The sequence below is a fragment of the Leiobunum rupestre genome, chromosome 2 (genome assembly GCF_980474605.1).
Source record: "Leiobunum rupestre chromosome 2, qqLeiRupe1.1.hap1, whole genome shotgun sequence".
Taxonomy (NCBI): Eukaryota; Metazoa; Arthropoda; class Arachnida; order Opiliones; family Sclerosomatidae; genus Leiobunum; species Leiobunum rupestre.
Genome location: NC_143385.1, coordinates 62,197,858 through 62,225,443, shown reverse-complemented (window position 1 = coordinate 62,225,443; position 27,586 = coordinate 62,197,858). Strand labels below are relative to the sequence as shown.

Here is a 27,586-nt window from a genome sequence, read left to right as displayed (position 1 = left end):
AATAAATAACTAAATAAAAATTCAATAGTAATTCATTTAAACTAACGATATATTATATTTTTGATAACTTATTCGAAATTAAATTAAACTATCTAATAATATTTTTGGAATACAAGATGAAAATTCGTTTACCATAATCAAGATTGAATATGAAATATTAGAAATATGAAATGCTAGATGAGGGAATTGATTGTACTGAATTATTTAATAGGAAATTAGGGTCAGAAAATTAATTAGTAAAACAGAAATTAAAGGGGGAAATTAATTAATGGGAAATTAAAGGGGTAAATTGATAAATGGGAAATTAATCGAATAGAAGGATAATAATAGAGGAATCCTTTCAAGTAGTAGGATATGGAGCTTGGTTAATTGTAAATCAGGATGAGGTAATTAATAAATATGAAATTAGGGCATAGAAATAAATGGGCAATTTGGTTGAAGATTTCCCTCTCAACAAAAACCCAATAGCCGATAATAAAACCACCCGAGCGAGGCGAAAGAAAAACCGATAATAAAGCCAAATAACCGATAACCGTCGAAATAGCATTAAACCCAATAAAATATTTTTCATTCGAACCAGACTTTCGACGTAATCTCTTAAGAAAGATTCAAAACTTAAGCCAGCAATATCAGGTTGGAAACTTCCAAAAACTTGTTTCAGCGAAAAAGACTAAAAGGTCTACGAGGATAACGAATGGCAAAATATAAATGCAAAAAACAATCAAGTTGCCAAAAGGGAAAAATATACTGCGCCGTTTAAGTCGCCATATTTAAATATTAATTTAATCCTCAATTTCAATTAATTAATAATTTAATCCTCAATTTCAATTAATTAATAATTTAATCCTCAATTTCAATAAATTAATAATTTAATCCTCAATTTCAATAAATTAATAATTTAATCCTCAATTTCAATAAATTAATAATTTAATCCTCAATTACAATTAATTAATAATTTAATCCTCAATTACAATTAATTAATAATTTAATCCTCAATTACAGTTAATTAATAATTTAATTCTCATTTTCAATTAATTATTAATATAATCCTCAATTACAATTAATTAATCATTTAATCCTCAATTTCCATTAATTATTAATTTAATTTTCAAGTGCAATTAATTATTAATTTAATTCTCAATTTCAATTTCAATTAATATAATTCTCAATTTCAATTTCAATTAATATAATTCTCAATTTCAATTTCAATTAATATAATTCTCAATTTCAATTAAATATTAATATAATTCTCAATTTCAATAAATCAATAATTTAATTCCCAATTTCAATAAATTAATAACTTAATTCCCAATTTCAATAAATTAATAATTGAATTATCAATTTCAATTATAAATTTAATTCAAAAATTACGTTTTTAAGTTTAACCTCCAGCCCGACAAGATATAGGGCTATATATTCCTAGAACAGACAGCGACGTAGCCTTTTAAATACTCTCACTATATACCCTGAGCCAATTTTGTACATATCCAAGGACCGCTCTAGCTTTGGAAACGCCGTCAATTAAAACTAAATTTGTCATTTTTCTCAGAGTATCGATCCGGCGGCACCTACGACGGCGCCGGACTAAAAACAAATGTCAAGTCCTCTCCTAGCACGGCGAAATGAAAAGATTCCTTTTTCGGAAAATGAATATTATTTATAACGATTAACCTCGCGCGAGTCTCGGATTTGATTTATCGGTTAAAATTCAAAGGCTAAAATAATTGCGGTGTCTCGAGTTTCGGTTACAAATTAGCGGGTTTGGAAATTGGCATAGACGTACTTTCTTCCTCTTATTCGCATCCGTCTTTCTCGGAATTTCCTAAGCTTATTTACATTGAACGAAAAACCCTTTTCTCGTTGTAATATATTCCAGTTTAAAGTTTAAGAATATAATTTTCGCTCTTTGGCTAGGAATTGCGCGAAAATCAAGGGCATAATTCGAGTCAAAGAGCTGATACAGTTCGATTTCCTCCTTACTAAGTTAAAATTAAATCCTGTTATTTAGTGGAAAAATGAAAGCTAATGAAGGTTAAACCTCGGATACGATTAAAATGGTGTTAATTTGTATTATTATTTTATTACTTTTCAGTTGGGTATTAAGTGAATATTCGTAACTCGCACCATTATTCGGATTTAAATAGGTTATTCGATTGCTTATCGGTATTATAATAATTATGGGTTGACAAATTAATCGGTTATTCGATTGCTTATCGGTATTATAATAATTATGGGTTGACAAATTAATCGGTTATTCGATTGCTTATCGGTATTATAATAATTATGGGTTGACAAATTAATAGGTTATTCGATTGCTTATCGGTATTATAATAATTATGGGTTGACAAATTAATAGGTTATTCGATTGCTTATCGGTATTATAATAATTATGGGTTGACAAATTAATCGGTTATTCGATTGCTTATCGGTATTATAATAATTATGGGTTGACAAATTAATCGGTTATTCGATTGCTTATCGGTATTATAATAATTATGGGTTGACAAATTAATCGGTTATTCGATTGCTTATCGGTATTATAATAATTATGGGTTGACAAATTAATCGGTTATTCGATTGCTTATCGGTATTATAATAATTATGGGTTGACAAATTAATCGGTTATTCGATTGCTTATCGGTATTATAATAATTATGGGTTGACAAATTAATCGGTTATTCGATTGCTTATCGGTATTATAATAATTATGGGTTGACAAATTAATCGGTTATTCGATTGCTTATCGGTATTATAATAATTATGGGTTGACAAATTAATCGGTTATTCGATTGCTTATCGGTATTATAATAATTATGGGTTGACAAATTAATCGGTTATTCGATTGCTTATCGGTATTATAATAATTATGGGTTGACAAATTAATCGGTTATTCGATTGCTTATCGGTATTATAATAATTATGGGTTGACAAATTAATCGGTTATTCGATTGCTTATCGGTATTATAATAATTATGGGTTGACAAATTAATCGGTTATTCGATTGCTTATCGGTATTATAATAATTATGGGTTGACAAATTAATCGGTTATTCGATTGCTTATCGGTATTATAATAATTATGGGTTGACAAATTAATCGGTTATTCGATTGCTTATCGGTATTATAATAATTATGGGTTGACAAATTAATCGGTTATTCGATTGCTTATCGGTATTATAATAATTATGGGTTGACAAATTAATCGGTTATTCGATTGCTTATCGGTATTATAATAATTATGGGTTGACAAATTAATCGGTTATTCGATTGCTTATCGGTATTATAATAATTATGGGTTGACAAATTAATCGGTTATTCGATTGCTTATCGGTATTATAATAATTATGGGTTGACAAATTAATCGGTTATTCGATTGCTTATCGGTATTATAATAATTATGGGTTGACAAATTAATCGGTTATTCGATTGCTTATCGGTATTATAATAATTATGGGTTGACAAATTAATCGGTTATTCGATTGCTTATCGGTATTATAATAATTATGGGTTGACAAATTAATCGGTTATTCGATTGCTTATCGGTATTATAATAATTATGGGTTGACAAATTAATCGGTTATTCGATTGCTTATCGGTATTATAATAATTATGGGTTGACAAATTAATCGGTTATTCGATTGCTTATCGGTATTATAATAATTATGGGTTGACAAATTAATCGGTTATTCGATTGCTTATCGGTATTATAATAATTATGGGTTGACAAATTAATCGGTTATTCGATTGCTTATCGGTATTATAATAATTATGGGTTGACAAATTAATCGGTTATTCGATTGCTTATCGGTATTATAATAATTATGGGTTGACAAATTAATCGGTTATTCGATTGCTTATCGGTATTATAATAATTATGGGTTGACAAATTAATCGGTTATTCGATTGCTTATCGGTATTATAATAATTATGGGTTGACAAATTAATCGGTTATTCGATTGCTTATCGGTATTATAATAATTATGGGTTGACAAATTAATCGGTTATTCGATTGCTTATCGGTATTATAATAATTATGGGTTGACAAATTAATCGGTTATTCGATTGCTTATCGGTATTATAATAATTATGGGTTGACAAATTAATCGGTTATTCGATTGCTTATCGGTATTATAATAATTATGGGTTGACAAATTAATCGGTTATTCGATTGCTTATCGGTATTATAATAATTATGGGTTGACAAATTAATCGGTTATTCGATTGCTTATCGGTATTATAATAATTATGGGTTGACAAATTAATCGGTTATTCGATTGCTTATCGGTATTATAATAATTATGGGTTGACAAATTAATCGGTTATTCGATTGCTTATCGGTATTATAATAATTATGGGTTGACAAATTAATCGGTTATTCGATTGCTTATCGGTATTATAATAATTATGGGTTGACAAATTAATCGGTTATTCGATTGCTTATCGGTATTATAATAATTATGGGTTGACAAATTAATCGGTTATTCGATTGCTTATCGGTATTATAATAATTATGGGTTGACAAATTAATCGGTTATTCGATTGCTTATCGGTATTATAATAATTATGGGTTGACAAATTAATCGGTTATTCGATTGCTTATCGGTATTATAATAATTATGGGTTGACAAATTAATCGGTTATTCGATTGCTTATCGGTATTATAATAATTATGGGTTGACAAATTAATCGGTTATTCGATTGCTTATCGGTATTATAATAATTATGGGTTGACAAATTAATCGGTTATTCGATTGCTTATCGGTATTATAATAATTATGGGTTGACAAATTAATCGGTTATTCGATTGCTTATCGGTATTATAATAATTATGGGTTGACAAATTAATCGGTTATTCGATTGCTTATCGGTATTATAATAATTATGGGTTGACAAATTAATCGGTTATTCGATTGCTTATCGGTATTATAATAATTATGGGTTGACAAATTAATCGGTTATTCGATTGCTTATCGGTATTATAATAATTATGGGTTGACAAATTAATCGGTTATTCGATTGCTTATCGGTATTATAATAATTATGGGTTGACAAATTAATCGGTTATTCGATTGCTTATCGGTATTATAATAATTATGGGTTGACAAATTAATCGGTTATTCGATTGCTTATCGGTATTATAATAATTATGGGTTGACAAATTAATCGGTTATTCGATTGCTTATCGGTATTATAATAATTATGGGTTGACAAATTAATCGGTTATTCGATTGCTTATCGGTATTATAATAATTATGGGTTGACAAATTAATCGGTTATTCGATTGCTTATCGGTATTATAATAATTATGGGTTGACAAATTAATCGGTTATTCGATTGCTTATCGGTATTATAATAATTATGGGTTGACAAATTAATCGGTTATTCGATTGCTTATCGGTATTATAATAATTATGGGTTGACAAATTAATCGGTTATTCGATTGCTTATCGGTATTATAATAATTATGGGTTGACAAATTAATCGGTTATTCGATTGCTTATCGGTATTATAATAATTATGGGTTGACAAATTAATCGGTTATTCGATTGCTTATCGGTATTATAATAATTATGGGTTGACAAATTAATCGGTTATTCGATTGCTTATCGGTATTATAATAATTATGGGTTGACAAATTAATCGGTTATTCGATTGCTTATCGGTATTATAATAATTATGGGTTGACAAATTAATCGGTTATTCGATTGCTTATCGGTATTATAATAATTATGGGTTGACAAATTAATCGGTTATTCGATTGCTTATCGGTATTATAATAATTATGGGTTGACAAATTAATCGGTTATTCGATTGCTTATCGGTATTATAATAATTATGGGTTGACAAATTAATCGGTTATTCGATTGCTTATCGGTATTATAATAATTATGGGTTGACAAATTAATCGGTTATTCGATTGCTTATCGGTATTATAATAATTATGGGTTGACAAATTAATCGGTTATTCGATTGCTTATCGGTATTATAATAATTATGGGTTGACAAATTAATCGGTTATTCGATTGCTTATCGGTATTATAATAATTATGGGTTGACAAATTAATCGGTTATTCGATTGCTTATCGGTATTATAATAATTATGGGTTGACAAATTAATCGGTTATTCGATTGCTTATCGGTATTATAATAATTATGGGTTGACAAATTAATCGGTTATTCGATTGCTTATCGGTATTATAATAATTATGGGTTGACAAATTAATCGGTTATTCGATTGCTTATCGGTATTATAATAATTATGGGTTGACAAATTAATCGGTTATTCGATTGCTTATCGGTATTATAATAATTATGGGTTGACAAATTAATCGGTTATTCGATTGCTTATCGGTATTATAATAATTATGGGTTGACAAATTAATCGGTTATTCGATTGCTTATCGGTATTATAATAATTATGGGTTGACAAATTAATCGGTTATTCGATTGCTTATCGGTATTATAATAATTATGGGTTGACAAATTAATCGGTTATTCGATTGCTTATCGGTATTATAATAATTATGGGTTGACAAATTAATCGGTTATTCGATTGCTTATCGGTATTATAATAATTATGGGTTGACAAATTAATCGGTTATTCGATTGCTTATCGGTATTATAATAATTATGGGTTGACAAATTAATCGGTTATTCGATTGCTTATCGGTATTATAATAATTATGGGTTGACAAATTAATCGGTTATTCGATTGCTTATCGGTATTATAATAATTATGGGTTGACAAATTAATCGGTTATTCGATTGCTTATCGGTATTATAATAATTATGGGTTGACAAATTAATCGGTTATTCGATTGCTTATCGGTATTATAATAATTATGGGTTGACAAATTAATCGGTTATTCGATTGCTTATCGGTATTATAATAATTATGGGTTGACAAATTAATCGGTTATTCGATTGCTTATCGGTATTATAATAATTATGGGTTGACAAATTAATCGGTTATTCGATTGCTTATCGGTATTATAATAATTATGGGTTGACAAATTAATCGGTTGTTCGATTACTTATCGTTATTATAATAATTCTGAGCGGACAAATTAATCGGTTGTTCGATTACTTATCGTTATTATAATAATTCTGAGCGGACAGATTAACCGGTTATTCGATTATTTATTGGCAATTCTGAGCGGACAGATTAACCGGTTATTCGATTATTTATTGGCAATACACAAGTTGTCTTGCTAGCTGTATCGCTTAGACGGAGTGACTACTCGGTTAGACTGACTGTAGCTGGATTAAAATGGACTAATCGGTTACAGGGTTTATTATGGGTTAATTAAATTAGCAGCTATTCGATTACGTACGGTTATTAATTAAGATCACGAAATATGGGGTAATTAGCGTATTATGAAGTTCCTGAACGATTACTTCAACAGTAATCGATTATGGGGTATAAGATACAGAAATTATCGGTTAATCGATTTGTTATTTTATAGTGCTTTGATATTTAAAGTATTATAAGCTAATTTAATAGCGATTAATTGGTGCGGCTGTAATAAACGGAATCGCTAATTTATCGGTTATTGGATTTTTATCGATCTTCAACTATGTGATTATTACAATTAATTATAGTACCCGTTAACAGATGTCGGTTCCGTCATATCGGTTATTCGATTCTTCATTTCGTATAGTCAAGCGCAATAATGACCTTTTAAACGAATTATCGGTTATACGATTAGTTAATATTCAATAGCTTTAATATCCTACCGAATAATCGGTTATTCGATTCGTCACTTCATATAATCATACGCAGTTATGAGCTATTGAACGGATTATCGGTTATTCGATTAGTTAATTTTCAATAGCTCTAAATTCACCAGAATATTAATCGGTTATTCGATTAATTAATATTCAATAGGTTTCAAACCCTACTCGAATGTTAATCGGTAATCCAAATTTAATTCTTTAGATGGAGATAAGAATATCAAAAAACACTTAATCTTTCAAACCACGATTTAATTTACTCGATTTCGTTATCGGATATATCGATAAATCGATCGGGAAAAGTTAATGTGGTAAAACTCACACCATAAACGTTGGTTAATAGATAATGTTGCCAAATAGATAAGATAGCCGCTTATCCCAAATCTGATAAATCTCAAATAACCCGAACAGATTGCAGACGGTACCGGGGGGGGGGGGGGGGGGGATTAAGCTCTAAGCCTCGGTTGATCAAAATCGCACTGTCTAGGTTCTGAAATTTGCAAAATAGAAATTGGAAAAACGTGGTGGCCAAGTCTGGCCAAGTTTAAAATATAACTACGAAAATAAACTATAAGTTATATTTAATACAATATGAAATTTGGAATATTTAATTTAAAATAATTAGAAATTAACTATATTTATTATAAAATAATTTGAAATTAGCTATATATATTTAATATAAAATAATTTGAACTTAGCTATATATATGTATCATAAAATAATCTATATATATTTAAAAATAATCTATATATATTTAAAAATAATCTATATATATTTAAAAATAATCTATATATATTTATAAAATAATCTATATATATTTATTATAAAATAAGACATTCGGTTTACACTGAAGTTAAAATATAAATTAAAATCTATTTTTTGATCCGTGAAACCATTCCAGTATTTAAAGTAAGTCTTTTTATTATTTAATTCAATTAAAAAAACCTATCGACAAAGGAACGCGAAATTTTTCAGCGCTGTAAAAACACTAATTGAATTTTTATTTTTGTTAATAACTTCCCAACTAATTACTTTTGTTAATTACCGATTGAGCAATGCACCGAGGGTAATTTACGCAGAACAATACCGGTATCGTAGATCTTACAAGCATCCCACTAAAACTAATTTAACTTAATTTTATTATTATGCTAGCAATATTTATAAATAATTCATTAAGTTATAATTATAAAGTTCATTATTATTATTATGAGCTATTAAACGACTTATCGGTTATTCGATTAGTTTATTTTCAATCGGTTTAGATTCCTCCGAATAATAATCGGTTATTCGATTAATATTCAATAGGTTTAGAACCTTCTCGAATTATATTTATTTTTATAGTTAAATAATATAGTAAAATAAATAATATCGAACAAATAACCGATAACCGATAATTAACCGAAAACGTAAAAATCTTTAAACATTGCATACAGGAAGAAAAGAAAAACGAATGAAGAATTTAAGCCTTGCAAAAAGGCATAAAAAATATCTAAAAAACCTCCAAATTTAACGAAAAGTAATTCTTTTTCGTTAGGCTTATGAAATATATTGATTGAAGTTTTTATTTCAAACGTGTTTTATACTATTTCGCGATTCTTACGCTCCTTGATTAAAAATATAAAAAGAATCCTACCTCAACCTCCTGCGAAGTCATCTCCTCCGTACTGAAAAAGAAAAAAAAAACACATTAAATAAAATACATAAAAAAAAACTTAAAAAAATAAAATACCGTTTATTTTGATTTTGCAATAACAAAACCAAATCATAGATGGAACTAATGGGTTCCCCCGAATGTTTGGTCAACGCTCGACTCATATCGTCCACCTCCTTAATTATTTAATTAAAACTTAAAATTAATTAATTTTAACTCTCGCTTCGTAATAAAAATTAAAGACGAACCATCATCGAAAGATAAATGAAATCGCGGTAAATCCCAAATAGATTTTAGAATTTAAAATTTTCGATCTAAATTCGTTAACCCCGTCATAATTACGACAAGAACGAGAAAAGACTGTAAACTTGATAAGAATTTATGAAAAGTTATTCGAAATTCCAGCTGAATTTGTCGGCGAAATCTTTTGTGATTGTTGAAAACGTGTAGTTACGCGAAGAGCCCGAATTCACCGGAGCAGCATCTCGACTCCGAGCAAACCGGTCGCCGCATTCTGAAAGGATTGGGCTGGAAGGGCCAAAAGGGGGCGAAGAGAAACGGACGCCTTCCCCCCTTCGTTTCGTCATTGGCTAGACGAGAGCAGCGCCATACTTTCCAGTGACGAGTGGGGGAAACTCGCGAGGGAAACGCGAAGTTACTCAACAAGGTGTAACGTTAAACGCGATACTTTGGTCTTAGAAGTTTTAATGTTTTATTGTTTTCCAGTCGAGTGTTATTGGGACACATTTGCCAGGACTTCCGTTACCCGGAATGCTTTTGGCCACGAAGGAAAGACGTTAAATCTTTTTATTTTGAAAGTGATTTATTAAATTGTTTCAAGGGATATTTTTATTTTTAAGAGATTTACTTATCAAATTATGTTAAATAAGATTTTATTTTGTAAGTGTTTTATTATATTGTTTCAAGGAAGATTTTTTTTACAGAGATTTATTAAATTGTTTCAAGGTAGGTTTTATTTTAAAGCGATTTTCATATCAAAGTATTTTAGGGAAAGTTTTACTTTTAAGTGATTTATTTAAAGGAAAAGTCCAGGTTGGGTAAAACTTGGGTCTATTTGAAAGATCATGTTTAAATAAACTCAAAAATATCAGTCGTAAAATTGTATCTTTTTTTAATGACGAGAAATTAATTTTTAAACGAGCGAAATTTACCGCCAAGCGATCTGCCTTTTTTTGTTTCGGGGTGACGTTTTAGGACTTTAATCACGCGCTGTTCGCGCTATAACAGGCTTTAACAGCGCTCTGTTCCCCGCGCGCGCTTGCTCCGCGTGCGGTCTGCGGAGGGAAAGTGAAAGAAAATGGCAGCTCGCTTGGCGGTAAATTTCGCTCGTTTAAAAATTAATTTCTCGTCATTAAAAAAAGATACAATTTTGCGACTGATATTTTTTAGTATATTTAAACATGATCTTTCAAATAGACTCAAGTTTTACCCAACCTGGACTTTTCCTTTAATTATTTCAAGGTAGATTTTGTTTTAAAGCTATTTACTTATCAAATTATTTTAATGAAGATTTTATTTTAAGCGATTGATTAATTATTTTAAAGACTGGGTTTTTAAATGGTTATATTTAATTATTCGGGGTTGCCACAGATTTTGCAGATAAAAATTTCCAAGTTTCGACTATTCCCCATTTGCCGCCAATATTAAATTCCCCGACTTTTCAATGATGTTTTTACTAGTTCTTATAATTACACAATTTTTCCAGGTATTTCAGGTACTATGGCAACCCTGTTATTTTGAAGAAGATTTTATTTAAGTAAATTGTCTAAGGAAGACATTATTTTAAAGTCATAAAAATATTTTAAAGGGGTTTTATTTAAAGTTGTTTATTCAATTATTAAAGGGGATTTTTTTAAATTATTTTTTAAATTACTTTATGGGGATTTCATTTAAAGTTTTTTATTAAATTAATTTAAGGGGATTTTAAAGTTATTTATTAAATTATTTTAAGGGGATTTTGAAGTTATTTATTTAATTATTTAAGAGGATTTTAAAGTTATTTATTTAATTATTTAAGAGGATTTTAAAGTTATTTATTTAATTATTTAAGAGGATTTTAAAGTTATTTGTTAAATTATTTTAAGCGATACACTTAACAAGAGGTTTGATTTTTCTAGTGTTTAAAAACTGAACTGAATTACTTAAACGAATCGTAATATATTTAAGCTTCACTTGACGTCATCATCTCTATGACATAACGGTATGTTCGCTCACTTATAAAGTGTTTGTATTTAAACAATTCCACAGCTATAGTTAACTTTGGGGGTCCTGTACTAACACTGTTCCGTTTTACCCCTTTTTAATTTAAATTGTTTTTAGACGCCTAAATCTGCCCCTGGCTATAGACCCGACGACGTAGCCACGGCAAAATATTTACTCTGTTAACATATCCCCGACAAATCAATACGTAAGCTACCAATATGTAATCTAATAATTATCAGCTAAGCTAACACACAAGGAACCACACCGGCCTAAGTCAACTAGTGACTTGTAAAGCTAATTACTGGTGGCTGGGTTAAATTGACTGATCTCCAACTGGACTAGCGTCTTTGCGAAGATCGCATGGTGATATGTAAAGCTTGTTTTCCACTAGCGTGCGTCATAATGTTATTTTCTTTACGTTTGAACGTTTCAAAGCTGAGAAACGCGTCGTTGCGCGCGCCAGTGGAAAACAAGCATTACACTTTTTGAAACGCATAACGTCACGAGAAAGATACTTTACACAGTGGCGGCACTTAGGGGTAGGAAAGGTACTCAAATCCTACCAAAGGGGATAGAAAAAAATTAAAATAAGCAAAATCTTTCGTGAATTAACATTTAAAATGCAACAAATGGATTACAGGGAGCAGAAAAATTGTTATTTTGAGCCTGAAAAACCTATTTTGTTAGCTTTGGGTAATAAAAAGAGAAATAAACTAGGCCTACCTAACCTAACAATGTTGGCGCTGTCACTAACTTTAAACAGGAATCCATACCTCTACTTGGAATGCTTAACGGGGCAGATTTTCGTCTCGATGTGGCCAACTGTTTTTTTGACGTCACTATGTTAACTTAACGAACAACGTGAGAGGGGAGCGCGCGCTGAGGGTATATTTTTAACTCGTAGGCGGGGCCAAAGCCGTCAGAGTGATCTTACCATACGCGATACGCCAGGATAAGCATTCCAAGTAGAAATTTATTAAAATACTTATGATCAAGTTTCAATTATTATTTTATTTCTCTAAGCTAACATACTTCCTTCAAATAAATTCCCAACAGACATACAATGGTAGTATAATTCTAGTGGACATTTGAGACAAAAATATTTGAATTTTTTTGTAAAGCCGTGAAAAGGTTATTTTCACGCCTAAAGAAGTTTATTTGAAATGGGGCTTTCCGGCATCAAACGTCATCCGGGATTATCCTACATTCAAATAAACGCAATAAAATTTAAAATGACCATTTGATTAATATGGCAAGGAATATATTTTTCGCGAATAACCTAAATACGATGCGAAGGGATTTTTCACAAATTACTTGTAGCAGTGTTATCAGAAGACCACTTTTTTTCATAAAAATCCAGGCCAGTCACTAAAAGTGGCTAATAGTTGCTTGTAAAAAGCTAAACGCAACTAGTTTCATTGCGATTTTCAAACTATTTAATTTATAGTAGTAACATTATACTCAGGGTTGCGACCGTTATTTCACAATCAAATTCCCTGACTTTTCCACGTTTTCCCTAACAATCTCCGGACATTTTCCCTGACTTATTTTGAGCGACAATGTCGAATTTTTTACCCTAAATTTTAGTAAAGGTTTTTTATTTGCAACCTAAATTAAATTCCCTGACATTTCCCTGATTTTAGACAAGTTTTTAAAATTCCCCGATTTTTAGACCCATATTCAAATTCCCTGACTTTTCCAGGAATTCCAGGTTTTCTAGCAGGGTCGCCACAAAATTTTCCGATTCAAATTCCTTGACTATTCCCTGTTTTTCCTGACTATTTTAAGAGATTTACCCTGACTAATTAAGGCCAAAATTTTTCATTTATATTTTACTTTTATCAGAAGTTAATAAATTTATATAGACTTATATTTCAGTAAAAAGGTTATTGCAATGTTGAAAAAATTAGCCAAACATTCAAGGAAATAAATGATAATCGTGGAATTTGTCATACATCTAGAGTTAAATTACCTTCAAAAAGTGCCCAGATAATATTGAATTACCTGACTTTTCACTGAATTTTTACCAATTATTAAAATTCCCTGACATTTCCCTGATTTCCCTGACGTGTGGCAACTCTGTCTAGGTACCGTGGCAACCCTGATACTTAAATTAGCAATATTGTGACAGAAAATAGTGTTCTAGCGATTTTATATAATTAAATTATAAATTAATTAAATTATATTGTCCACTATTTGTCACTTTGGCCAGTAAACTTATTAGAGTCCAGAAAAATCCATTATATAAATAAATAAAGTTATTGTTTTACTTCTAGAAAACTAATCGTACCGTTATAAAGAAAAGTACTAAATTACTTTTGTACCTTAAAATAATTTATAATTGAGGTTTACGATATCAGGGTTATCAGATTTCCTTGATATTTCCCACGAATATTTCATATATTTTCCCAGGTTCAAGATAAAATAAATAAAAATTTAAAGAGTAATGTCATTTCATGATTGTTAATTGTTATTTAAATTAAATTGGTTCAATATTATAATATTGTATAAATACATACATTCTTGATAAAAGAAATAGTCAAATTTTTAATACGAAAAACTTATTGATGTAAATTTGTATTCATTAGGGCAAACTTTATGAACCCTCATATATTTCCCTGATATTCACAAAATTTCCCCGATTTCCCTGTTTTTTCCAAAAAAAATGGGAATTTCACCGACTTTCCAAGTCTGTATGAACACCGGATATAGAATAACGAAACGTGACGTAACATTTAGTGAACGACCCCTGGAAGGTTCCCTTTCCCACCAAACAAAAAAGAACCGACTGCCAAAAAATCGCTAATTTCAACGACGCGAATGAAATCCCGCAAAACGTCCGTTATCGCGTTCCTCGCAGCTTCATTTTTGACGCCACCTCGAGAACGGGAGGGGTGTAACGTTGTTGTAAATGTCTATTCAACAGAAATTGAATTGAAATGAGAGTCTGCCAGATATGAAGAACAGGTATTATCCCCCCGCGAAACCGCGTGTTTCTAACTACCTTTCCCCTCATTTTGCTGCTTTTGCATATTTTCCAGCACGCAGATCTCGGACTTTCCTAGACACCGCGAGCTCTGATCGATTCCGGAGTCGGGTTAGAAGAAGGTTTATGACGGTGGTATTAGGATGAGTCTTCCGCGTGCAGGCTTGCCAAAAATACATTTCTTTTGATAATTAGCCGATTTTCATGATAATTAGCCGATTTTCATGATAATTATCCTATTGTTTAAATAATTATCCTATTGTTTAAATAATTATCCTATTGTTTAAATAATTATCCTAATATTTAAATAATTATCCTAATATTTAAATAATTATCCTAATGTTTAAATAATTATCCTAATGTTTAAATAATTATCCTAATATTTAAATAATTATCCTAATATTTAAATAATTATCCTAATATTTAAATAATTATCCTAATATTTAAATAATTATCCTAATATTTAAATAATTATCCTAATATTTAAATAATTATCCTAATATTTAAATAATTATCCTAATATTTAAATAATTATCCTAATATTTAAATAATTATCCTAATATTTAAATAATTATCCTAATATTTAAATAATTATCCTAATATTTAAATAATTATCCTAATATTTAAATAATTATCCTAATATTTAAATAATTATCCTAATATTTAAATAATTATCCTAATATTTAAATAATTATCCTAATATTTAAATAATTATCCTAATATTTAAATAATTATCCTAATATTTAAATAATTATCCTAATATTTAAATAATTATCCTAATATTTAAATAATTATCCTAATATTTAAATAATTATCCTAATATTTAAATAATTATCCTAATATTTAAATAATTATCCTATTATTTAATTATCCTATTATTTAAATAAGTATCCGATTATTTAAATAAGTATCCGATTATTTAAATAATTATCCGATTATTTAAATAATTATCCTAATATTTAAATAATTATCCTAATATTTAAATAATTATCCTAATATTTAAATAATTATCCTAATATTTAAATAATTATCCTAATATTTAAATAATTATCCTAATATTTAAAAAATTATCCTAATATTTAAAAAATTATCCTAATATTTAAAAAATTATCCTAATATTTAAAAAATTATCCTAATATTTAAAAAATTATCCTAATATTTAAAAAATTATCCTAATATTTAAAAAATTATCCTAATATTTAAAAAATTATCCTAATATTTAAAAAATTATCCTAATATTTAAAAAATTATCCTAATATTTAAATAATTATCCTAATATTTAAAAAATTATCCTAATATTTAAAAAATTATCCTAATATTTAAAAAATTATCCTAATATTTAAAAAATTATCCTGATATTTAAAAAATTATCCTAATATTTAAAAAATTATCCTATTATTTAAATAATTATCCTATTATTTAAATAAGTATCCGATTATTTAAATAATTATCCGATTATTTAAATAATTATCCTAATATTTAAATAATTATCCTAATATTTAAATAATTATCCTAATATTTAAATAATTATCCTAATATTTAAATAATTATCCTAATATTTAAATAATTATCCTAATATTTAAATAATTATCCTAATATTTAAATAATTATCCTAATATTTAAAAAATTATCCTAATATTTAAAAAATTATCCTATTATTTAAATAATTATCCTATTATTTAAATAAGTATCCGATTATTTAAATAAGTATCCGATTATTTAAATAATTATCCGATTATTTAAATAATTATCCTAATATTTAAATAATTATCCTAATATTTAAATAATTATCCTAATATTTAAATAATTATCCTAATATTTAAATAATTATCCTAATATTTAAATAATTATCCTAATATTTAAATAATTATCCTAATATTTAAATAATTATCCTAATATTTAAATAATTATCCTAATATTTAAATAATTATCCTAATATTTAAAAAATTATCCTAATATTTAAAAAATTATCCTAATATTTAAAAAATTATCCTAATATTTAAAAAATTATCCTAATATTTAAAAAATTATCCTAATATTTAAAAAATTATCCTAATATTTAAAAAATTATCCTATTATTTAAATAATTATCCTATTATTTAATTATCCTATTATTTAAATAAGTATCCGATTATTTAAATAAGTATCCGATTATTTAAATAATTATCCGATTATTTTTATAATTATCCGATTATTTTTATAATTATCCGATTATTTTTATAATTATCCGATTATTTTTATAATTATCCGATTATTTTTATAATTATCCGATTATTTTTATAATTATCCGATTATTTTTATAATTATCCGATTATTTTTATAATTATCCGATTATTTTTATAATTATCCGATTATTTTTATAATTATCCGATTATTTTTATAATTATCCGATTATTTTTATAATTATCCGATTATTTTTATAATTATCCGATTTTTTATAATTATCCGATTTCTTTCAAAACCGGTGTCTTTTTAACCGCATTTATATACGAAATTGTCCTACAAATATTTCCGTAACCAGAATAGGCCTTTCAATAAAACCTGTTCAATGATTCGCCGATGCCAAGGAGTATTAATATTGCTTTGAATAAACTCGTACTGCCAAATCCAACTCAGCCTGTGTGGCTTACTTCATTTAGCCATTAAACTTACATTTTTAGTGAAATCGGGCGAAAATTCGCTTTTTTTTAGATTTGATAATTATCACGATTTTTTCAAAGCTACCTGTCCGCGTAATATTTTAGGTTTGTTTTTTAGGATAATTCGCGACAGAAACGAGTCTAGGTGGCGTAAAGGCGCTAGCTTCTCCGAGGTGGCGCCTATGATCTAGCGTCTGCTACCGACAAATTAAAAAGTCTTAAATAAATTTATCAAAATATAAGCAAACGATGCCAAAATTATAGTACAATGCAGGTATAATTATTTATAAAGTCTGCTTTAGTTGCTACCTAGCTAGGTTTCAACGGCGAACCAAAGGGGGCGAAGCGATAGTTTTCGGTCGCGAATAGTTATTTTTTTCGGAGATACAAACATGATACGTATTAATAATCAGCTAGGCTAATACCCTTGGCACCACCATAGGCCTAAGTCATCGAGCGACTTTTAAAGACATTAGTTCAGGTGGCCGGGGTACAACGCGTTGGAGGGTGGTGCCACGCGAGCCAACAGCTCCCTACACTCACTATTACCGTTAATAGGCAAATCAGCCCTCGAAAACGGGCCACGGGTTAACTGAATGTAATTATAGTCTCATTAAATAGTCATCCACAAAAATGTTTTTAGTCTACAACACATGTTCTAATAGTTAGTTTGTTTTGCAATAAATTAAAGGTCTTCAATAATTATATTAAAATTTCGTATCTTAAACCTGCTATGCTATGGCGTACTTCACGAATGCAGAATATGCCGATATGCATCTTAAGAAACGACTCGCTCAGGGAAATGCGTTGGAAGCGCGGCGTTTGTAACAGGAGAACTTTCCTCAAGACAGCTTCCAAATCGACAAACGTTCACGGCGGTTGATATACGCTCAAGAGAAACTGGAAAAATACAACCCACGGGACCTGCTACTGCGGAAGGAGACGTTCCAGAAGACGTGGAGGAACAAGTACTATCTATTTTCGAGGATGATCCTACGACAAGTACGAAGTAACTTGGACGTCAATTGCGAGTCAACCATGTACTTGTCATTCGAGGACCATAGTACCACCCATTCCATTTACAAAAAGTTCAATCTTTAAATGAGGTCGATTATCCGAGACGAGTCGAATTTTGTCAGTGGTTTCGGGAGCAGACTAACGACTTCAATTGGTTAAGTACGCTCCTAGTTTCTGACGAGGCTAATTTTTCCCGTGACAGAATCTTCAATTTACATAATCGTCACGAGTAGCAGCCAGAAAATCCGCACGCGACTACCGTTAGGTCACATCAAGTGCAGTTTAGTCTCGACGTCTACAAGACGCTTTACCAGAGCTACTTGAAGACGTACCACTAGCAGTAAGAATGTGGTTTATGCACGACGTAGCACCCCCTCATTTTAGCGTTCGGGCTAGAACTCATCTTAATGCCGCATATCCTCAGAGGTGGATAGGTCGACGTGGAACTGTCGCATGGCCAGCAAGATCTCCCGATTTGAACCCATGTGATTTCTCTCTTTGAGGCTACATCAAGGACTTGGTATACAAGAATGAAGTTCGAGACGTTGAAGACCTACGTCGTGTTCGAGAATCTTTCCGAAGACGCGTCCAAGCTTGCCTACACGCCAATAGGGGCCATTTCGAACCGCTTTTGTAATTACAATGATCATTGTAATGTTATGTAACCTCTGAGAAACCATAAGACGACGAAATGAAGTTTTTACTATGTTTCTTTGTAATTTAAATGACTGTCATTATTTCAAATCGTAACGATAGCATACTTCTAGATGCGAACGCTTGATAAGCTTTTGCTAATAGACATTTTTATTCACTTATCTCATAAGAAGTTTTTAGTCCTTGTTACTCAAAGAACACGAATTTCTACCCATATCCAACTTTTAGTTCTAAGGACATCTTGAAAAATGGGTACACAAGACTGAAGTCCGCAACATTGACGACCTACGAGGCTACCACAAAGCATTATTGATCGCTGTGAAACTATTCGCGACCGAAACGGGTCTAGATGACGCAATGGTGTCGAGCCGTATAAGGGGCCTGCTTAAGTTTCTCACTTGCTAGCTTCGACAGTGCATTAAATTTGGTTTAAGGGGTTTTACCTCTAGCTCTTCGGTTTCCCCTTCTATAAAAAGTTGTCGAGGTTAACGGAAATAGTTAGTGTAGGGAGCTGTTGGCTCGCGTGGCACCACCCTCCTACGCGTTGTAACCCGGTCACCTGAATTAATGGCTTTAAAAGTCGCTTGATGACTTAGGCCTAAGGTGGTGCCTTGGGTATTAACCTAGCTGATTATTATTATTATTATTTATTATTTGACCTCCGAGGAGTAGTTTCGCCCGCCGCCGTTAGGGAGCGCAACCATAGTTTTTGGTCGCGAATTCGTAACACGCCTCGAATCTTCGAACGGATTCAAGAATGATTTGCGTGTGCCCCAGGTGATCATTTTGTACATTTTTTTGAAATTCAGTTAAATTTGTACTTATAGCATTCGAAGAAAAAAACCGAAATTAAGTAACTTTCTTTCAATTAATAACTAACTTTTGATACTAGTGATCGTTTTCTTATCTTTTTCGATAAAAAACCAAATGCTTAGTGAAAGGAAATAATTCGGTCCAAGGAATAATAGAAACTGCACATTCGCGCGTTTTTGGATCCTATTGACTTTTAAATTCAGTTTCATTTTTACAATGGTTATGTTTAATTTCAATATGCCCAATATCTACATGCCCGATGTGGAACTGTTATTACGGCCTTGGCCGAATTGTTAAATTCCCTGATTTCCCTGTATGAAGTATATAAACTAATATTACATTTCTGCCACTAGGTTTAACAGAAGCCAACGCATCTTGAATGTAGTAGCCTTAGTTAGGGAGCCGTCCATTAATTACGTGAGGCCATTTTGGCGGTTTTTCGACCCCCCTCCCCCCTTGGTGAGATGTCGTGATTTTTGGCTCGACCCCCTCCCTCCCTCCCCCCCCCTCCCCCCTAATATCACGTGAGATTTTTCAAAATGCGTATTTTTAGTGTAAATACGTTAATCTGTGTTTGATTGCGTTGAATTTATTTAAAAAAAACAATTTGCTTAATTATTTATATTTAAGACTAGTTAAGACTAGTATTTGAGATTTTAAAAATTTATTAATTATCTACGATACATTTAAATTTAAAATATAGGTGGCGCTCCATTTTTAAGTATAAATATTATTTTAACAATAGTTGATTATAGTTCAGAAACTTTACACAAGCCGGCGCTGTAGGCGCGAAGTAGAATTTTTCAAATTCTCTAAACGCGGTAGTAGCTCATAAGCGTCCATCTCCGAGCCGAAGTAGTCTAACCTGTGTAAATATATAAACCGTGGCCTCACGTTATTTATGGACGCTCCCTTAGCAGACGATGAAACATACAAAATGAATGAAATATACAATTAAGTGATTTTATAAAATAAAAAGTGGTCTTGCCCAACTTGTTAAAATGTCGCTCTTACGTCACGAGACACAGCCCTCATCACGAGAGGGGGGGAAGGGAACACGTCACCGGCACGCGCGTCGATCGCGTTTTAGGGAACCAATAGGATGCCAGGCTGATTTGATTTTTGCGTTCAGTAAAAATTAATACATTATTGATGCAACTTGGGTAATATAGAAATAAAAAAACCTAACAAATAAAAATTATATTGTACATTGGGGTTACTTTTAAAGGATGAAAAAATTTGCGAATAAGTAGATAAGTCCATTAAGAAAAGAGATAAAAAAGCTAAACCCTAAACAAATTAGAAGAAATTTAAAAACTTACTAATAGCTCGTACCGATAGGTTTTCGAGCAAACCAAAAGACGCGAAACTCGGACCAAATAGATCTTCGAGTGAAAAACTAAATTAAATTAAATAAATTAGCCAGAAATTCCAACGGTAGACCCGTTTCCTATTTGGGACTGGTCAGTACCGTTCGGGAAAATTAGTGCTCGGATTTCGATTAATTTTTATCCATGAATAAAATAAGCTCGGCGATATAACCAATAGTTAAATAAAAATTGAAAATGTTTAAATAATCGAAAGTGAATAATCCTATTATTTAAATAAAACAAACAATTATTTAAATAAATGCCACTTTTATTCAAATAAATGCTTCGTTGCGTAAAAAAATAATTAAATAAGTTAAAATGATATTCTTTTTATCAACGTTTTTTAAATAAATCGGAAAATTTGTGGATAATGAATAAACAATTCCGAGCACTAGGGAAAATATCTACTTATTCGCAAATTTTTTCATCCTTTTGTAACGCAGTCCATAGGTGGTTCCTTTTAACGTTATTTTTAAACCCAAGTTACGGACCTAAAGAAGACGTAAAATCAATAACTATTCGTCTTTCAGACTGACTGCGGGGGAAAACAACGAATCCAATATTATTTCCTGGTATTTCCCCAAACTAAAAACAAAACGGATTTAACTATTTATCTAAAGAACAACCATATTTATCCTTATGTCAAGTCTACAAAAGAGTCGGCGAAATTACGAGAGAAATTACCTAATATTCAGGTTTCAGGGGAAAAAAACCGCTCATAAAAATCCCAAAATCTTATCAGCAGAAAATGGAGGGGGGAAAATCGAACTAAACTACTCGGTACTGTCGCAAAAAGTCTAAGTTTAAAGTTCAGTCGGTTATAGAAGCGTAGAGTATATCCCCTTTCCCTATATAAACGCGAACTACACCGTAAGCCTATAAAACATTTCCTCCCCTGTAAATAAAAGACAAATATTACGAAAATCCCATCAATTTCGCCCCCCCCCCCCTCAGAAAGAAAAAATATTACTCTTCTACCGTCGGAAAAAAACCTAAATCAGTCGCCTAAAAGCAAAAATCTCGTAACATTTCAGAGAAGCATTTTGAGAAATATTGATTTAAATTAGTGTTGTAAGTCGGAAAATATTCCGTGGAAAATGACCGAGGCCTTTTTCCGGAAAATTTTCCATATTTTTCAGAAAAAAATTAAAAAAAGTTTTAATTCCATGATTAGTCTAATATATTAATTGAAATAAAGCGGCATTTTCACCTCATTTTTCGAATTTAAAAGTAAACTAAACCTCTAGACTAGTTTAAACTGATAAACAATGTAACGCTATTAATGTTTTGTAGTATGTTTACTGATATTTAGACATTTTATATCGATAAAAAGTTAAAAACCCTTAAAAAGTAATTTATGTTTCAATTTTTTTAATTTTCCGATTTGCTGAAAATTTTCTGGAAACTTTTCCGAATTTTATTTTTCCGGAAAATTAACAACACTCATTTAAAATTTTGGAAGAATATTAAATAGTTATAGAAAAATGTATATATGTGACAGAATAGGTTTATGTTTTACGACACAAATATCAGAATTCGTCGTGACATTTAAGTTGATGCTTAAAGCAAAAACCGAATAATTCGCGTTGCGTGTTTTTGGATGTCGGGCGACGAAATAGGCGTCTTATGATCTAGCCGACTTTGGTTATCTTAAGTTGTCACTGAAACGGAAGCACTTTTTCTCTAGTCTCGCTCGCGTCCACATATTGATCGCCACGATAAATAACTCGGCGCATTCCATCTGACGCGTAAATAAAATATATGGCGATGACGCTGTCGCCATCTGTGGCCGTTTTCCGCAATTAAAAGCTTTTTAAAAGACCGAAAATTTATCGCTGATGAGACACTAATAAAAATTAATAGCCGACTGTAAAATAATTTTAAAAGGGGGAATTTTAAATGGGGTTTTTTTAAGATGGGAAAATGCAGGGATATTTTTGTGATTTTCTAAATATAACGATTGTTATTTTTGCTAACATTGCTCAGAATATTGCGAAGATAATTCAAAGCAAGTCTGAATAGAGAAATTTGTTTTCCGCAGCCGCAAATAAATATGAGAACGGTGGGTGATGGATCATTTGTCAATGGGGAAGTCGAAGAAACACCCATCGAAAACCTAAAAATATCGTCCAAAAATGTGCATTTATCACGGAACTACAAGGATTTAGAAATTGAGTTTAAACAAGTTATACAAGGTCACTATGTTACTTTTGAATCCCGTATTGCAATACTAGCCGCTTTTTTGATTCAATTTTTCTCTGGCTAATTCCAGACATTTCCTAGAATTATTTTACGTCAAACTTTGTCAAATTTCAACCTACATTTTAGTGAAGTTTTCCTATTTTTCATCGAAATTTAACTCCCCGACTTTAAGAGCCATATTCAAATTCCCCGACTTTGAGAGCCATATTCAAATTCCCCGACTTTGAGAGCCATATTCAAATTCCCCGACTTTGAGAGCCATATTCAAATTCCCCGACTTTGAGAGCCATATTCAAATTCCCCGACTTTTAAAGGAAATCCAGGTTTTCCAGGTACTGTGGAAATTCTGTAAACGACAAAAATTGTCAACACACTAACAACTAATAAACCGAACCTGAAACCATAAAAAATTAAATATCCCAACTTTAAAATTAAGCTAAATAGCCCTCAAACTATCACATCACCGTCACGAACAGTCATAATCTATTACAATAAAACCCCATTTTAGTTTCTAATTTATCGTAGAAACCTCGCTTGAAAAAAAGTTCGGTATTTTAATTTTTTCCGCCGAAGCTAATACTATCATAGCACGGCTCAAAATCGCGTGGAGCTCCGTAGGAGAATCACTGCTCTAATAATATAGACGGACGAGACAAATCCATCCAACAACATCTCTACCCTAAGCCTTGGCAACAACTGAACAAGGCTTAACATGGAAAGCGCTATCTTTACTAAGAAAAACACTAAGCCTCGGGCTTAACTAGCAAAGCCGTAGAAATAAATCCAAAGATGTTATTTCTGTCCAGATCCTATATCCCTCTTATTACGGGCGGGGATTCACCAAATGCACGTCAAAGGTGCCAAAATAGACCAGGCTTAGACCAACAAAACTGGCGGGGAAAAAATCTATCATTCGCAGGCTCGCCTATCTGGAACCCGACGTGATTCGCTCAAAATCAGTTTTCTGTCAACGCGATAAATGAGATAGTTCTTGTAGCGAGACGTTTATCGATTGGCCGTCGATCAATTGAATTTATATCGTAGGCCTTTGTTTGATAACGTTTTCGCTAGATGGCGTTAGCGTGTTGAGTTTCCGTTTATAAGGACGCTTTCGACCAGCGACTCGGTTCTTAAGTTACCAGAGACGATGCAGACCGTACCTCTTTTAGTAGGTTCGATTATACCGCGAAGTAACGTTGTTTATCTTTACAATATTCCTTTAGTTCTTCACGCACGGAGCAGCGGCTATTTCGGGGTATTTTTAGAGGATGCAACTAGCTCGTAATTTGAATAATGTTTGTTCAGTGAAAATTTGCATAAAACGGTTTTGAAAGATGGCGAATTTTCATACGGGTGCTATATAGTAAATATTATTTTGAGCGTGTTGATTTTAACATGGTTTTCTTTGAGTTAGATCTAAAATGGAATGGGGATGAGATGGATAGAAAGGTGTTAAATTGAGAACTCGCCAATTTTGTTAAAATATTAAACGGATTTTAATATCCAAATTTTTTTGTTAAGTGTTAAAAGGTTACATTAGTTCAATGTAAAAAATTTGTTTCACAAAAATAATTTCTATAGGGGTCAATTTTAAAACATTGCTCGATGATTGCCAAATATTGTGTTCTAAATAATTTGCCGAAATATAAAAATTATCAAACAAATAATTTCATTTAAAGATGCCTCAAATCCAAAATGTTAAAATAAATCGTAAGGCTCATTTTTTGAAATATTAACCTTCCAAAAACTAATTAGACCTTCCGAAAAAATCCGAATTTCAAATATTTTCTCAAATATAATTTAGAAAACCGCTCAATTTCAAAAATGACACTCGAAACCGCTCAATTTCAAATATGACACTCGAAACCGCTCAATTTCAAATATGACACTCGAAACCGCTCAATTTCAAATATGACACTCGAAACCGCTCAATTTAAAAAATGAAACTAAACCGCTCAACTTCAAAAATGACACTCTAAAGCGCTCAATTTCAAATATTAACTGGAGAAGTGCTCAATTTGAAATATGACAATCGCAACCGCTCAATTTCGAATATGACACTCGAAAAATCTAAATTTCACATATGACACTCGAAACCGCTAAATTTTAAAATATGACCTCCAAGAGAGCACAATGTTCCAAAAAGATCTGATCACAATTCGCAAAGTTTCTGAATAATCCGAAGTAAAATTCTCGAAGGCAGAAACATGAGCCTCAAATACCAGGGCGGCGCGTAATATTCCCAAATTTTACGGAGATACTTGAAAAGGTTCACTCTACAAATAACAAAATATTTCAAAAAGCACATTTCTTCGCGAGTTCAGTGAGGATAGGTACCGGCTTTATTTACCCCTAATTTCGAGCCAAATATTACGTACAATAGAAACAGCGTTAGTGTTAGCGAGATTGTTTCAAGGAGAAGCCGCGACTGGAGCCTTGCCTTTCACGATTCCCATTTAATCCATAGTTCCAAACACAGAAATGCCCAAACCATAGCCCAGCACAAATGAAAAGACCATATTTCTCCAAGAATAGGAAAAAGACCACATTTTGACCCACAAAACTAAAAGAACCACATTTACCTTAGAACAGGAAAAGTACATTTTTCCCCCACCAAAAACTAAAAGACCACCTTCTTCACCACAATACTAAATATCCTACATTTTGCCCCATACCACAGGAAAATACCACATTTTGCCCCATAACACAGGAAAAACCACATTTATGCCCTATACCAAAGGAAACAACCACATGTATGCCCTATACCACAGGAAAAGACCACATGTGTGCCCCATACCACAGGAAAAGACCACATTTATGCCCCATACCACAGGAAAAAAATAACATTTATGCCCCATACCACAGGAAAAGACCACATTTATGCCCCATACCACAGGAAAAGACCACATTTATGCCCCATACCACAGGAAAATACCACATTTATGCCCCATACCACAGGAAAAGACCACATTTATGCCCCATACCACAGGAAAAGACCACATTTATGCCCCATACCACATGAAAAGTCCACATTTATGCCCCATACCACAGGAAAAGTCCACATTTATGCCCCATACCACAGGAAAAGACCACATTTATGCCCCATACCACAGGGAAAATATTATACTCCGTCCACATCGTTAACCGCGAAAATGGTCTTCAAAAGGGAAAAGAGAAAAAGGAGGAACTTACTTCAGCAGAGATCCCTTTTCCAGATTGAGTTTTCTCAAGAAGTCGTCGGGCAGACTAGGAAAGCTGGGCGCCACTCCGGGGGGAGGAGGCTTGAGGACTTCGACGCCGGTGGGCTCCGTGACTGGGCCGGCCGTGGCCACCGTCGTGATGGTCACCGAGGCCGACGCTGTGGACAGGACTGTGGTCGTGGTGGTCACTGGTTCGGTGGTTTCGCTTTCCATGCTGCCATTGGCCGAATCTTTGGCGGATTCCGTTTCCGACGTTTCCATCACGTCGGGCATCAAAAAGCGAGGGTTGCGACCCAGCCGTTTAGGCTTATCCTGGTTTGGGGAGAAAAACACCGACAATTAGTAGGTTTCCTACTACCAACCACTAAAATCACAGACATCAGTACTGTAGCTTTCCAACTACCTACCACCGACATTATGTTTCCAACAACAAAACTACCAAAACCACTTTAGTTTCGGATCGTAGAGTTAATTTTAAAGCAACGATCTACTGTTAATAGAATAGAAAATACCCCAAAATTAGGCAATTTTTCGGTAAAAATACTAAAATTAGCAAGTAGTAGTAGTTTTTCAACTATAAAACTTTTTATTTTCAGTTTCTAGCGTTATTAGAATATAAATTACCCTGTAATGAAGGTATTTTTTTCCGTGAAAAACTTTAAGTTACAAAAAATTACATTAGTGATAATTAGCTATAACACAGAATTCGAAGGGTTGGACATTCAAAAGAAATCCGACGGAGGGAAAAAATCTCGAAATCCGCGACAAAAGATAAGAAATACGAAATCAAATAAGAAATCTTGATATCCAGCGTGAAATCCCAAATACATTTTTGGTGAATGTCCGACCCCTCGACCTAATTAAAATAGATTCTACCCCAATGATTGAAAATTATGCAAAACACTCCCACATCTAATACGTTTCCTAACACAATAGTTTACGAAACTTTCGTTAATAACACAATAGTTTAAAAACTCAAGTAGTAAGTTTCCTAACACAATAGTTTATGAAACATTCGTTCCTAATACAATAGTTTAAAAATCCCAATAAGTAAGTTTCCTACTACCATAGTTTAAAAATCCCAATAAGTAAGTTTCT

The 27,586-nt window shown here is 31.4% G+C and overlaps 1 protein-coding gene across 10 annotated transcripts in view; it reads right to left on the bottom strand.

The window, feature by feature from the left end:
* LOC149958651 (uncharacterized) overlaps window positions 1–27,586 on the bottom strand; it is a 121,072-nt gene that overhangs the window by 21,310 nt on the left and 72,176 nt on the right. For all 10 annotated transcript variants that reach the window (XM_090166002.1, XM_090166004.1, XM_090166006.1 and 7 more), the window contains 2 exons: window positions 26,481–26,800; window positions 9,367–9,397 (listed from right to left, as the gene is read on the bottom strand). In XM_090166002.1, coding sequence (XP_090022128.1) covers window positions 9,367–9,397; window positions 26,481–26,800 — 351 coding nt within the window. The remainder of the gene's footprint in view (window positions 1–9,366; window positions 9,398–26,480; window positions 26,801–27,586) is intronic.